The sequence below is a fragment of the Borostomias antarcticus genome (assembly GCF_949987555.1).
Source record: "Borostomias antarcticus genome assembly, chromosome: 14".
NCBI lineage: Eukaryota > Metazoa > Chordata > Actinopteri > Stomiiformes > Stomiidae > Borostomias > Borostomias antarcticus.
The window spans coordinates 9,749,174-9,763,649 of NC_140247.1; the positions used below are offsets into that span (position 1 = coordinate 9,749,174).

The 14,476-nt window shown below is 45.1% G+C and overlaps 1 protein-coding gene across 1 annotated transcript; it reads right to left on the reverse strand.

Annotated features, from left to right (window-relative positions):
- Nucleotides 1-5,228: 5,228 nt before the first annotated feature.
- On the reverse strand, nt 5,229-6,296 carry LOC311317924 (neurogenic differentiation factor 2-like; the record flags this gene model as incomplete). The annotated part of the gene is made up of 1 exon (XM_084449077.1): nt 5,229-6,296. The coding sequence occupies one exon, from the start codon at nt 6,294-6,296 to the stop codon at nt 5,229-5,231; it is 1,068 nt and encodes a 355-aa protein (XP_084305203.1).
- Between the last annotated feature and the right edge of the window lie 8,180 nt (nt 6,297-14,476).

The window sequence follows — 14,476 nt, forward strand, 5'->3', positions numbered from 1 at the left end:
GAATCGACTGCCAGTGACAGTCTGGCACCTACGAGCTGTGTGTGTGTGTGTGTGTGTGTGTGTGTGTGTGTGTGTGTGTGTGTGTGTGTGTGTGTGTGTCTGTGCAAAAATATAAGCTATAGCCCACTGTAGGTGTTTTGTTGTTCTTGTGTGTGTAAAAGTGTGTGTGTGTGTGTGTGTGTCGGTGCAAAAATATAAGCTATAGCCCACTGTAGGTGTTTTGTTGTTCTTGTGTGTGTAAAAGTGTGTGTGTGTGTGTGTGTGTGTGTGTGTGTCGGTGCAAAAATATAAGCTATAGCCCACTGTAGGTGTTTTGTTGTTCTTGTGTGTGTAAAAGTGTGTGTGTGTATTTCTTCTGGATGTGTACATTTTTAGTGTAGAATAATCACTTGCCATTGTGTCGATTAAATGTTGATATTGTTTCTCATTTCTTATTACACTCTGTTACTGAGGTTTACATAGGTTATATTAATGTTGATTTTGGTCTAATATTTAGGCCAGATTGGTAATTGGAATTCTGGAATTCAAGTAGCCTACTTGTGACATTTTTTTTAATGGCGTGACTGTTATGTCAGACAAACACTCTTTTTGTCCCCTATCAAGTTGAGTGAGAAAAGAGTGGGCATTCACGCTAATTTAAACAGCGACATTTCTTCACTTGTATTGGGCGTTAATGTGTTATATGAGCTCTAAAAGATTTAGTTTGATAAAAGAGTTTTGTGGAGATAATGTGTTGAATGCACGATAAAATGTATACAGTAGGCCTCATGTGGATAAATCGTGTGAATAAAATAACTAAGCAATTTGCTATCGTAAAATAGCCTAAATTATATTACAGCATGTAGTTGGTATAATTGTAATCCAATTGTCTTTGCTGTAATTGTCTGTTCTCATACGGGTCCTTGCAGAGACAGCGCCTGTATGGACAGCTGTCCAAGGTGCTGAAAGATTTTAGATTCACCGTCCTGAAATTGTCACAAGTAACCTGGTGTGTGTGTGTGTGTGTGTGTGTGTGTGTGTGCGTGTGCGTGTGCGTGTGTGTGTGTGTCTTCGTGGTGAAGGAATCAGAGCGTTCTCTTTTTAAACGTGCTGGATAATGAACAGATGCCCCGAAATTAGGAAAGAACCAGATTTCTCCCAGCAGTGCCGCTTTGGCCGGGCGAGCAGGCACGCGGGTGTCCTCTCCAGAGCTCGTGCTGGTACTGGGGAACATTAAGGAACTTGGCACGCGCCTCTCTGCTAGACTGCCAACTCCCGCCTCTGGAAAGCGTGCTCCTCACACCGACCAAACTGGGGAATATTTTGATAGATGCCCTCTCCCACTGATTCCTTTGCACTTCCAGCAGCACACAAACTTCTTTCTTAGCTGATTTTGCACAAACAAACAAATCTTCGAAATAAATAACAACATTACGCCCCCGAGGGTTTTCCCTCTGTAATTCAACTCTTTACAGAAATGTGTTTTCAGAACCACAACATGCACGCGTGCTAGATGCAGATGTAGGCCTAGATGTAGGCCTATGGAAATATTAAATAGCCTAAATATATATTTATTATATTTGTGTCATCAGGTGCCATTGGGTACGTAAAAATGATAGATTACAGAACTGCGCATCTATAGGCTAGATTGTGTCATAGCATATATTGATTTTGTTTATCACGCGCATCAAAGTGGATATGGGCATACGACCAATTATTTAATACCTATCTCACTGCAAAGCTGAGCAATTTTGGCAGGCTATCAAATGGCTCAAATAGCTTTAATGTTTTAACAAAGACCTCTATTCCTCATTAGAGCCTAGAAAATAGGACTGTCTGGCTGAAGGCTACAATCGGAATATCGGATAGAGCATTCGCTTCCGGGTGCGTGCAGGTGGCCCGGGTTCCAAATCTTTAATTTAGTCTATAGCCTACTCCTAACTGAAGGCCGTTGGTGTATACTAAAGCAAGGGTGGTCATTCTCGTGTCCCATGCGACACTAGCGCTCTTTGCGCCGGAGTGTGCTCGGTTAACAGCACCCTGGACATTTAGCTGAGCATATGGGTCCCGGGGCAGCGCTCCAAGCCCAGGCGGGGAGGCTCACCCGGCACGGGGCATCGCGCTAGGACTGCTGCCCCTCGCATTGTGCGCACCCATAGAAGGCTCGCCCTAGAATCACACTTGCGTGCGTGCGTGTGTATGTGTGTGTGCAAATACATGTCATTGGTTTTTCTAATGCTAAATCTAATCTGAAATGAATTAAATTGCATTTAAGGCCAATACGCTTTATGACCAAGAAAGGGTAACCAGACACATTTTATACAGAGGGCTTGAATATAAATAATTCGTTTAGCCTATACTTCACATACCATTTAGAGTTATTTCCCTCTTATTCGTTCATTCGTAAACCTAAGAATATTCGATTAAGCCAGTCTTTTCTTAACGGAAAGTGAAACATGCCATTTTGTCTATCGAATTCGTTTAGCCCTATTCTGCTGTCATGGTAGGTTGTATCTCCCAGAAATAAACGACTGTTTTTTCCTTTGGCAATAATCTGATTTAAGCATCTCTTGATTTGGTAAATGTGTTTTTCTTTTTCACTGACGAGTTGCTGACCCATTTGCACATTTGAGATCGATAACCACATGTAGCCTACTACAATTTGAAGTTAAAAAGAGTGAGAATAGAAATTCTAATAAAGTTGAGAAATGATGTAGGCTAGATGACAATGACCTATAGCCTATTGTTCTTTTGATTTGAGGAATCTCTGGCCATTATGACCGAATGTATTCATAAAGGTATTAGAAAAGCATGCAGCATATTTCCCAAATATAAATGTTCTCTCTAGTTCTGTATAAAAAGAAACAGGCAAAAACAGGCCCCAAAATTGGCCTACAGAATTGATAAATACATTTCGAATTTTCTTTTTTTTTCATGGAACTACACATTTGATGTTTTTCCTCAAACTTTTATCATCAAACACTGTTTTGTGTGTGTGTGTGTGTGTGTGTGTGTGTGTGTGTGTGTGTGTGTGTGTGTGTGTGTGTGTTTGAGAGGGAGAGAGACAGGGACAGAGAGGGGGGGCACCATGCAGGTGCTGGAGAGAGAGAGAGATAGAGAGAGGAAGAGAGAGAGTCCACTCCACGCTGCCCCTGTGGTTGCTGTTCATATAAAGCAGGCTTTGTACAGGTCTACTAAATGACTTGTGTGCATGGTGTAGCATAGACACTGGCAGAAATAGGCAGAAATTATTGGATTTGTCAAACAGTTTAAGTTTAGGGTCAGCCCAACACACAGCATAGTACTTGGATATGCATATTTGTGTGTCATCATATGCCAATAATTTTACCAGAGGTCAACTAGACTAGAACTCCTTTCCATTCATGTCCAACCTCTTGGCTTTTCTGCCCCTTGGACAGATTCTGAATCTGGTGTTGGGCAGACAACACTCTAAGGGCTAAGGCTGTTCAGGCATAATAGCACTGGCTAGCCTAGGCCTACTCTAGATTGATCTCAACTTTCTTCTTAGGAAAAAAAGTAGCCAATTGTTTAACATTTGTTGCTGTAGTAGACCTATATGGCAGAATGTTTGCATCATGATCCCTCAAGTATCCCCGTTGGTGATTGGCCCAGTTCAAACTGTTGGTGATTGGCCCAGTTCAGACTGTTGGTGATTGGCCCAGTTCAGACTGCGTATATATCAGCCAGCCTCCCACATTGGATGACCATTCACCTAATGCATAATAACCAATATCATAAGATAATATTGATATCATTGATAAGAATGATAATTATGACAACTATAAAAGCAGCAAGAACCTCAGTCTAAATAAAGTAACAGTTAATGATAACAGTTGCAAGCAACTGTAACCTATAGCCTAATAACAATGAGTTTATCAAGTTGGTTAGAGTGTAATAAAGTTACACAGTCTCCTTTATCATATTTTTATTTTACGACACAATTGTTTAAATACAAAGTTTAACTTTTCATGAAAAATGCTCAGCAACACGTTGATGACTCATGAGGCCCTTCATCAGAATGCCAGCATGTCAACACTGACACAGACGAAATAATGCAATAAATACAATGTTTAATAGGCTAATAAATAAATAAATAATAATAATAATAATAATAATTTAACAGAAATACTTTGATTTAATAATAATTTGATGTAACTTTGCAAAACAGCTGCAACTTAAATTGAGGTGTGACTGGATTTAAATTGACTGTCAAGCTTGAATAAAGCCAACAATGCAAAACCTCAGGGTCTTCGCTGTCTCAGCTATCGAACAATTCGTTTGATACAATGTAGATCATATAGCATTGGGCTAAGAATTACATCGATCATAGCGTGCGTCTGTCTCAAATACTGTTAATTGTCCATCTGAGATTATTTATAAAGTGGTAATAGCATTTTTTTCCTGTATGCCCTCTGTGTTTTAAACAATCCGATTGGTCAATGCATGAGCTAGCATTTCATTTAGTATACCCTGATTCGTTTTTTGATTGTAATTCTCATTATTCAATTAAACCAACCTACTAAGGTGATGCAAGGAATCAGTCACCATTGAGTGAATAATACGCTATGAGAAAAAACATCAGACATCTTCGAAAATGTCTCCCTGAATACAACTGGATTAAAGTATTGTCTCAAAGTGTCAAATGTGTGTATGTTTGTGCTGTAGCCTATTTATGCTGAGTATTTTTGTGTATTTAGTCATGATGTGGGCCTAGGTTCACCTGACTCGTATTTCCTTCAGATAGCTTAGCCACAGTGACTGTCTTGGTCCACAGAGTGCTGAAGTAGGGTTAAAATCTGCCTCAATCTGAGCATTATAGGCCTAAATATAATTCGATTTAGACCTTGGTCCTTGTAGTGTGTTCATCTTGCAAATTAATGTTACGTCTAATGTGTTTTGCATTTTCAAATTATTTCAAAATCCTTACTATTATAGGCTTAATTGGTTTTAAGAAAATAAATGTTCCAATAGACGGTCTCATTCCGTTTACTTAGGACTATAGCCTATCCATTATTCTTTTCCATTAGGTCTAATTCGTTACATTTCAAAATGCAATGCGTATCTAAAAACAAATTGAACAAAAATAATAATCTAAAAGAAGACGTTCTCCGTCATCGGTGTCTTGATAGTCCATGGGAATGGGACGGGCCCAGACTGGGGGCGAGTGATGGGGGGTGACCTCCACCTGGTCAGGTGTGCTCGTTGATTGCATGAGGACGCGCTGGGTTTTAGTTGTGGAAAAACGCATTCAGTTCATCGTACGCGGCGGGGGCGCGTTCGTGGTGCAGTTGCATGTCATGGTAAGGCACAACGTTTTCAGAGTGGATACCGCTCCGCACCGCCGGAGAACCGAACACCAGGTTATGGGCAGCGGTGGGCCGAGACGCGGGCAGGCCAGAATAATGCATAGAGTAGTGATAGCCTTTCTCGGCGTCAGGTGACGTTGGACCTTGATGCTTCAGAGAAAAATTGCCATTGATGCACACGGGCGGGCTGAGCGGTGCTTCATATTCAGGGCTGTTGTATTCGGGAGAGCCACTCCCACCGTACAGCGAGTCGTAAGCTGAGCAATACCCGTGTGTCCGTAAGGGATGCGAGCTCGAGCCAGACTGGCACTGGTACGGGTAGGAATGCATGGAGAAGGAGGACCCCTGATATCGCCCGCCTTCCTGACACTGCTCGGTCAAAAAGTTTCGGGAGTTGAGCTGTAGACACCCCGCCACTAGGTTGGTTGTGGGTTGGGAGAGTCCTTTGCACAGCGTCTGTACATAGGACACAAGGTCCGGTCTTTTCCCAGAGCGCAGTATCTCAGACAGGGCCCAGATGTAGTTCTTGGCCAAGCGGAGAGTCTCAATTTTGGAGAGCTTTTGCGTTTTGGAGTAGCAGGGCACCACTTTACGCAGATTGTCTAGCGCAGAGTTCAGGTCATGCATACGCGTTCTTTCTCGCGAGTTTGCCTTCTGGCGACGCACCTTGGAACGCTCGACACGCGCCGGAGTCATTTTACGTTTTTTGGGGCCTCGTTTTTTGGGCCTATCCCCCTCCGTGTCGTCCTCTCCGTCGTCTTCCTCCGCCTCGTCATCCTCTTCGTCCTCACCGCCGATGTCGGAGTGCGTCACGCTCTCTCTAAGGTCGGAATCATCCAAATTGTCCTCGCCCATGCGGCAGTGGTCCTGGTCATGGTCCTGGTCATCATCCTTGTTCTTCGAGTCTTCGCTCTCGCTGTCATCTGCCCAGCCAGAATATTTCTGCACATCGGGAAGCAGTGAAGGGTCACTGAACAGCCTCGTCAACATTGCGGCTATGGAAGAGGGAAAGCGCACAATTATTAGACGCATGAACCAGCCCTAATATTGAAAGGAAACAGAAGTGTAGAATCGTAGGCTACAGATCCGCGTTGATTCGATAGGCCTAACGTCAGGTGTACATGAACATAGTGCACTAAAATAAATAGAATGCTAAGACTGTAATAGTCTGCCGTCGGAAGCAGAGAACAGCCGGGTCCGCCGCCAGACGGGTCCCCATTTAATTCCCCATTGTCGTCCCGGTGCCCTCTCGCGTCCTCGCGCAGCGGGTCTCAGCGGCAGAGGGCACATTACAGATCCCGTGGGGCGCGCTGTGAAACGACGTCCCCCCACTTTCTCTCCACCCGACACCCACACTCTCCTGGCTGCATTCCAACACTATTCCACCCTGCTCACCCTCCCAGACATGCAAAGGCTCTCCAAATTCATGTCCCAGCATGCTGGCTTTGAATACATGCTGATCAATTAGGCTATTTCGAGGATTCCTGTTTTGTTTTGTTTTTCTTCTGAAAGTCCTATTGTGTCTGTCACGACAGCCTACTGAGCCTAATAAGCTAATGTCAGTGATAATGATAATTATTATAGGTCCACACTGTGTTAGTACCACACAACGTATTGTTATTTTATCAAGTACATAGTTAAAATTGTTTAGATGAAAATAAGGTAAAAGGTTATTGTCTAGAAAATGTCCACCCAAGCTATAGGCTAGACTTACTGGAGAATTGAGTTAAAAACCCAAACCAGAGAGAAAATACCGAGCTAAACCTTTTGAAATGCAAAAAAATAAAATAAAACTAGGCTATTTCAAATAATGTAAATTCAAAGGCAGTCTCACCAACACTCTGACTCCTCGTGCTGGTAGTGTAGAGTAGAACAGCCACTAGTGCTACCAACAGTAAGTGTATATAGGCTGTATGCTAGTGCGTGGAAGCAAGTCATTAGGTTCGTTATCTCGGGGCTGCGCCACGGGCAAAATCTAGTTTTTAAATTTCAGACTCAAGAGATTTGCTCAATTAAAAGAAAAAAAACAACAACGTTTAATTAACCCACCATGTGACATACAGAAGGCCTACAAGAAATATTTTTCTTACATAATTCAGTATGCACGACTGCACGATTTTAAACCATTTACGGCTGGAAATGGCTTGTATCCTTTTATACCTCGTTAAATATATATTAACACATTAGACAAAACCCTAAATTGTACTTAACAAAAGTGCGGTAGCCTGTGCATGGCTTATTTAGGGAGCTGTGGGCTTATTCACAAAGTAAACAAATTGAGATGTTCGAAGAAAACTGTTGAAGATAAAACTACAAACAAACACAAAGATCTCATCTCACTGCGGCATGTTCGCTCGTCCTCCCTCCCTTTTCATTTGTCCGGAGATTAAAAGACAAATCATGGATAAATCATAATATAGACCATCATAAACCATCTAGCCTTATAGAACAAGAGGCGTGGGATCTGTTATCTGTCTGTGTTGAAGAAAGCTGCTTTATATTCCCCCCGTTTGCCTGATGCAAGGTGTAGACGCAGGAATGTAATCTCTTCTTAATCAAATTAGGGTCCTGTGCCATCTGGTATGAAGGAGAGGCTACTGCTTGAATATCGAGTAGCCTAATTCAGGAATCTGACAAGAAAGATCCAATACTATTGGCTATTTCCATTGTCCAAAACACAGATCTTACGACCTTTTATGCGTCAAATAAGCATGATATGGCAATTATATTGCACAGCTATTAGAGTCAGATTGGATGCCCGCGGTATTAAAAGTTGAAGGATGAATAACAGCATTATAGGCGGGGGAACCCGCGACTGGGATTCACATCTCGTTTTAATTAGGCGTATGTGCACAAAATCATGCATTCTGCGTTTTCAGGGCGCAAACATGCTGTCCAAAGCCTCATAATTAGCACTGCATTATTAATCTCTATTTATTAAATTAATTACTTTCCATTAATGTGACGATCACTGGTCGATTTGTTCACATTCCAACTTACCTCCGCGCGAGCTCTTGAAAGGGTGGAATGCGCGTGAGTTCAGACCATCTTCAGGGACCGCGAGCTCCTCTAGGTGCGGCAAGCTGCTTTCAGGGTCCTATCCGCGCGCGCGCTCGGAGACAGTGTGGCATCGCTACCAGGCAGGGTTACATACCAGCTATGATGCCAGGCCATATGGTTGGCACGTCACTGGCAAGAGCCATCACATGAGAGCCGGTGATTGACATGCGCCTGCATTCGGAGAGATTGCCATCCCGAGGGAAGAGGGGCCCGCCATCTGTCACTGCGCTCTCGCTCACACAGCCAGAAAAAGAGAAAAACTTGAGTCGGATGCAGTAGAATGAAAGATGGGAGGCAGAAAATGGTGGAACAAAAATAATTAGCTTACTGTTGTTCTATGCAAACATTAGCCTAACAGATAGGCTACGTGCCGTTTTACTAGGCTACTCAGAATGTTTGATGCACACAGGAAAAGGCAGCTATTCTTTATTATTTACCTAATAGAATTGTTTTGCGATGTATTTAAGGAACAACATCCCACAGTACGGTGCTGTACGGTGGTTAGGGAGCTCGTGTTCAAGACGAGAGCGGTAGGCTACGGGTAAGGAACCGTGAAGTTGCGCGGGCGCGCCGGTGTTTTCAGAGCACGATGATGAGAGGCGCCTGCAGGGGCCAGCGTGGAGTCCTCGTGCACAGTGAGCAGGCGGGACCCAGGTGCGCGGCTCCACCAGGGACCAGATGAAGAGGCGGGGGTAGCAGAGAGGGGGGGGGGGGGGTGGCAGGTAGGGGCTGTGCTAGCAGAGGAGTCCAGAGTGCTACAAGCAACGTCGCACGTAAGCCACGCCAAAGCTCCGAATTAATATATACCTCTACCGTCGTTCTTACGTCAGCGTCCCCGAATGAAATCTCGATTCCAACTCCGCCATTTAGCACGCGTTAGCGAAGTTAATCTACCAAACGAGCTCTGCGACCAGCAAATCCAAGCTGGCTGTGGTCGCCGCCGCCGGCACGTGCATCAAACGGGGGGAGAGGCGGGAAAATAGCTCACCAGGGCACGTCCTTGGGCCGGGTTCACGCGCTGCTCTGATGTCACACTCACACAGCCACCATGGGAAGGGGATTGAAGGGTGTGTGTGTGTGTGTGTGTGTGTGTGGGGGGGGGTCACATATGGGGCTGCCAGGAGTGTGGCAGCTGTGGCCTGGGAGCTATGCCGCCTCACAATCAGTATTGTGTCCTGCCCACGTTTGGGAGGAGAGGATGGTACCTTGGCACCGCCCCAGAGGGCGGGGGACGGAGGGGGCATCAGACACCAGTGCCAGCCAAGACTTTGCCCCACCACCGCATCGGGGAGGTGGGGACGAGGTTCTGTGGGCGGCGCCGGGGGAGCTGGTGCTTTTCAACAAGTCCCAAACATCGTGTGGGTCACCTTGCCAAAATAAATGGCAAATGTCAACAGCGTGGCTTATGCCAATGACAGACTCAAGGAGAAAGCAAACATAGCAGCTTTAAGCCTGTATTAGAATCCCGGAGAAGACCTTGCGCAGAATATAAAACATGTTATGTGGGCTAGTGTGTGGGAGAATAGTTTTGTTTGAGTTAGGATTGGTTTTGAGAGAAGGCCATCTGCCTACCCTTTTCTGTGGAACACACTGCTCAAAAGGATCAATTCAATGAGTAGCAGACATAGGCCTACTTGTCTTGTTCCTTCTGTTCTTGGTTGCTCCAGAGAGACGTACTAACTTCCTACTTCCTGCACTGTCGAACCGCCGTTGATGACTTGCACTTCACTTGTCTTCCTGCAAGAACTTCCACTCACACTAATTTAGACACTCATTCACACGCACACACATGCACGCACACACACACACACACACACACACACCCTCCTGTCCCAGCCACTCCCAGACCCCATCTGCACTCTCCTCTCTCAGCCTCCTAATTGCATATGCACAAATGCAAATGCCTATTAATTAATTACTTGACTAATTAGCGCGGTGGTATTTTAGAGCGATAAATCAAGTGGATATGGGGCCGAGGACGAGGAGGAGGGCTGTGTTCAGCATCGACAATGAACCCACGCCGGGGGGGGAGCGCCACAAGCTCCTCGGTGTTGGGGGGACGTGCTCTCCAGACGCGCGCTGTGGAAGGCGGAGAGGCCGAAGAGGAGAGATGAAGGTGAGTCGCTTTGTGAATCTGTGTTCGGAGAGAAATTATCGGTCGTGTCACATCTTTAAAATGTCTTGCGGTATACGTCAAACTGGCGTGCTTGTATTGGAGCAGATAAGCTCGTATGTGGAGGGTATTGTGTGTTTTATGGATAAAGCATGAAACCTCCAGTGTTTCTATAAACCATGAAGTTTATTTTCAGACGGGGAGGCCTTTCAGATTTGACGAGGCAGAGGGCGAACAAATTTCAAGCTGTCAAATTTATATCTTTCACTTTGTCACAGGCATAAAGGCAGTATACATCCACTATTTTTATGTTCTTAGGTAGACTGCACAGAACTGCTGTAGGCTGTTTTAATAAAGTAAAACATCAACAAAGGGGGGAACTCCCCACACACTCACGCACACGCACACACACAATCTCCCAAAAGTGAACTTCACACAAGATAGATTTGATGTGTTAAATTTGACTGAGCAATGTCGTTGTCATGTGGGCGTCTCTTAACCCGCCCTACGATGACAGTTCCGTGTGGTCACGTGTCACGTGTGTCCTTTCTAAGCCTCGCAGTCTCTTGAGCATGAGCGAAGGGCAGTGCACTTGAGGGAAGCCTTTAGCGTGTAGTGTATACTTCCTCACAGCCACAGTAGGTACGTTTGTAGCAGCGCTGTGAGGTGTCTGGAAGGGTGGTCCACAGTGGCTACCATCCAGTGGCTTCCTTCACCCAGCCCTAATCAAAAGGGCATGGCAACTCAGGGTCAGGTACTGAAGCTTGGCTCCAGACATTGGCCTGATAGGAGCCCATTTAAAGCAGTGATCTAGTGCAGCCTTCATGGGTGGCATCAACCAAGCAATCAAGCAATCAATCAAAGCTTTATTTATATGTGCATTTCATACACAGAGGCAACACAATGAGCTTTACAGAGAACAAGGGAGGTGGGTATACGACCCACCCCTACATATTCCAGAGGGAAGCATGCCAGGCATGTTCTCCAGAGCTCTGGATTCCTGAGTGAAGAGCACTTTTCTAGCTTCATTCACCTCCACGGTGACGCTCGTCCTATCATACCAGGACATCAATGTCAGTGGCCGTGTCCGAATGTGCATACTGCATACTGCCTACTATATAGTACCCACTGTTTAGTACCTACTACTCCATGCAGTATGCAAAATAAATGTAGTACAGTATGGCACCTTGAAAAATCATTCAAAAACATGTTCTCGATTTCAAAGACAAGAAGCTCACCGAGGGGGTAATTGGTGACCTAGGTAAACTAGCACCTAGGTTGCGGAAGGTTACACACGTACAGTATGTGCTGCAACTAAATAGTTATATGCTAAATATTTTAAAAAGCCTTTCCAGATGAACTAGAATCTTACTTTATGGCGAATTATATGTCAGAACGCCAACTAACACCTCGGTGAGTTCCTTGTCTTTGAAATTGAGAGTTTAACATGTTTTTTGAATGATTTTTCACGGTGCGCATCCACATCCATTGTATGACCAAAACGGTGGTAGAGCAATTATCTGACTTTCTCAAAAGCGCTAGTTTTGTCAACATTTTGATCTGAACCATTGTATATGATCATAAGTAACCTTAAAACAGGGCTAAACATGCATTTTCCCTTTACTACTCCTTTAATGCTTTCATCATAAAATGTGCAGTGGTTCGCCTATCTGCCCCACTATTATAAATAATGCTAAACGCATGGTATATTGACCATAATTGACAAAAGAATGGAAAAAAAAATCAACATGGCATTTTGCTCAGCGAAAAGCAGCTGTGTGGATCCTGCTGTTGTGATGGAGGAATCAGCAGTTATGAGGCGTACAGCCCTGCCAGCTCTGCCCAGGTCTGGGCCTGCGCTTCTGTAGGTGTGCCAGGACCCCGCCGTAGGTGCCCATGGAGATCTCCGGTCTGAAATATTCATCCCTGTTCGCTCACCGAGACTGCAGTCCTAATTGCAGCGTCAGACAGCTCCCCCTTTCTGTGCTCTGCTGGCTTGGCTGCCATGACAGTGGCTGCCAGCCATGTCCAGGGATCAGGAGGATTGTGTGTGTGTGTTGAAGGGTGTGAGCGTGTGTTTTTTTTCGCACTCGTCTTGTGTGTTTCTCGCTGCTTGAGAGGTTAGACTTGTATAGTAGGTGTGTTGATAATGTGTGTCACTCAACCACATACTCACATGTTCACAGACAGGTTCAAACGATCGGCCTTCTGCTGTTTATGCTCCAGTGCCTTTCCATCTGCCTGTCTCTCACAGAATAGGGCCGTCCCCAAGTTCAACTCTCTCTATCTTCCTGCGTCTGTAGTTCAGCTCGCCTCCATGTCCTTCTGTGTAGATGGGAGTGTAGGAGGGCTCTGTGTAGGCTATATGTCCGTTTGTCTTTGTGGATCTCTTGTCTGTGAGTGTGTGTGTGTGTGTCTGTCTGTCTGCCTGCCCACAGGGTGTGTGAGTGTGTGACTGTAGTTTTTCATCAGTTCCTGTGCCAACCCGACCCATGCCCGGCCAAGCTGAACCATCTTGTGGGATTTTTTGGCTTTTAATTATAGTAACAGAGGATTAATTATGGCAGTGGAAACAAGGGTCCATGCATTATTGATGCTATGAGTGAGAGGCTAGAGGGGCTACAAGGCGCTAATTAAATCACTGCCCCACCGCGTCATCCTCCTCCTCCACCGTTTGCACTGTCTTCACCATGTCCTCCACCTGCTTACCCTACACACACACACACACACACACACACACACACACTTCTGTTTACACACTTCCTCCTTCATCATCCTGTCCATCCCCTCTCAGTACCTCTGTCGGCTTTATACTTTCTCTTCCTCTTCCTGGTTTCGTGGTCTCTAATTCCCGCTCTGAACGTTCTAAACACGCCCCCTTCCTCCAGAACCTCTTCTCCTATACCTCTGGTATCTCTACGCCTCTCTCTTTATAGCCTAGGTAGGCGCAACAAGGCTACTTGTTGTGAGCATGGAGGTTGTGAGCAAGGAGCTAGGTTATGAATCACAACAAATATTTTCTGGTCTGTTTTTATTTTTTATTTTTTACCCAGCATACCTCTGTGCCCTGACCAACATGTCCTTGCAACTTATCGCCACTCAGGATCTTTAGGTGAGGCGTTCCGCGTTCATATATTAAGCAAGAGCACCACCTATAGGACATTCCGCTGGACTGCAGCCTTATATTAATTATCTGCTGTAGTTGCCTCTTTTATCCAGTAGATGGGGCACTTGCAATACAAATTCCAGAGCAAGAGTTTCGTGAAGTTTCATGATGATGGCAGCGGTGATGATGTTTGTTTTGTTCAGGGTCTTTTCAAATATGTGTTTTAAAAATGGATCTTATGACTTCCTCCTCTTCGTGTCAGCTGATAAAGTTTTGTCTTTCAGTCAAAATGCAACTCGTCCCTCTGTAATCTCAATATTTCCATGAATCTTATCTCCCTGGCCTCTTTCAATAGATACTTTTCACTGTAATTCATTCTCATATTCCTTCTTATCTAGGCCTAGGTCTCCTGCCCATCTACTCCTCCCTCCCCCCCTCCCCTGCTTTACTTCTCTCTCTTTCTCCTGGGGATCATCCCTCCATCCCATGAGTGTGTCGAAGTCGTCCTGAAACATTCCAGACGGATATGTGTTGAAGCCAGAGTGAGGCTCAGCATCTGACGTGATCATAACATTCATTATGGTAGATGTAACCCCCCCCCCACCTCTCTCTCTCTCTCCCTCTCTCTCTCTCTCTCCCTCTCACTCTCTCTCTCTCTCTGCGTTAAGTTCCCTGGTGCATTCACTGTATTCTTGTACCAGGTTCAGAGAATAGGCCAGGTTTACTATGTGTATTTTTAACTTTCTACATGTGCTTGTGTGTGTGTGTGTTTTATAAATACAGTGCCATGCCTGCAATACCAGTGATGCCCAGGTGATGATCTCACTTGTCCACCAGGACGAGAGAGACCCCAGGTGAGGTCAGACCGGTCTCTTCACCTGCCGACGGCTC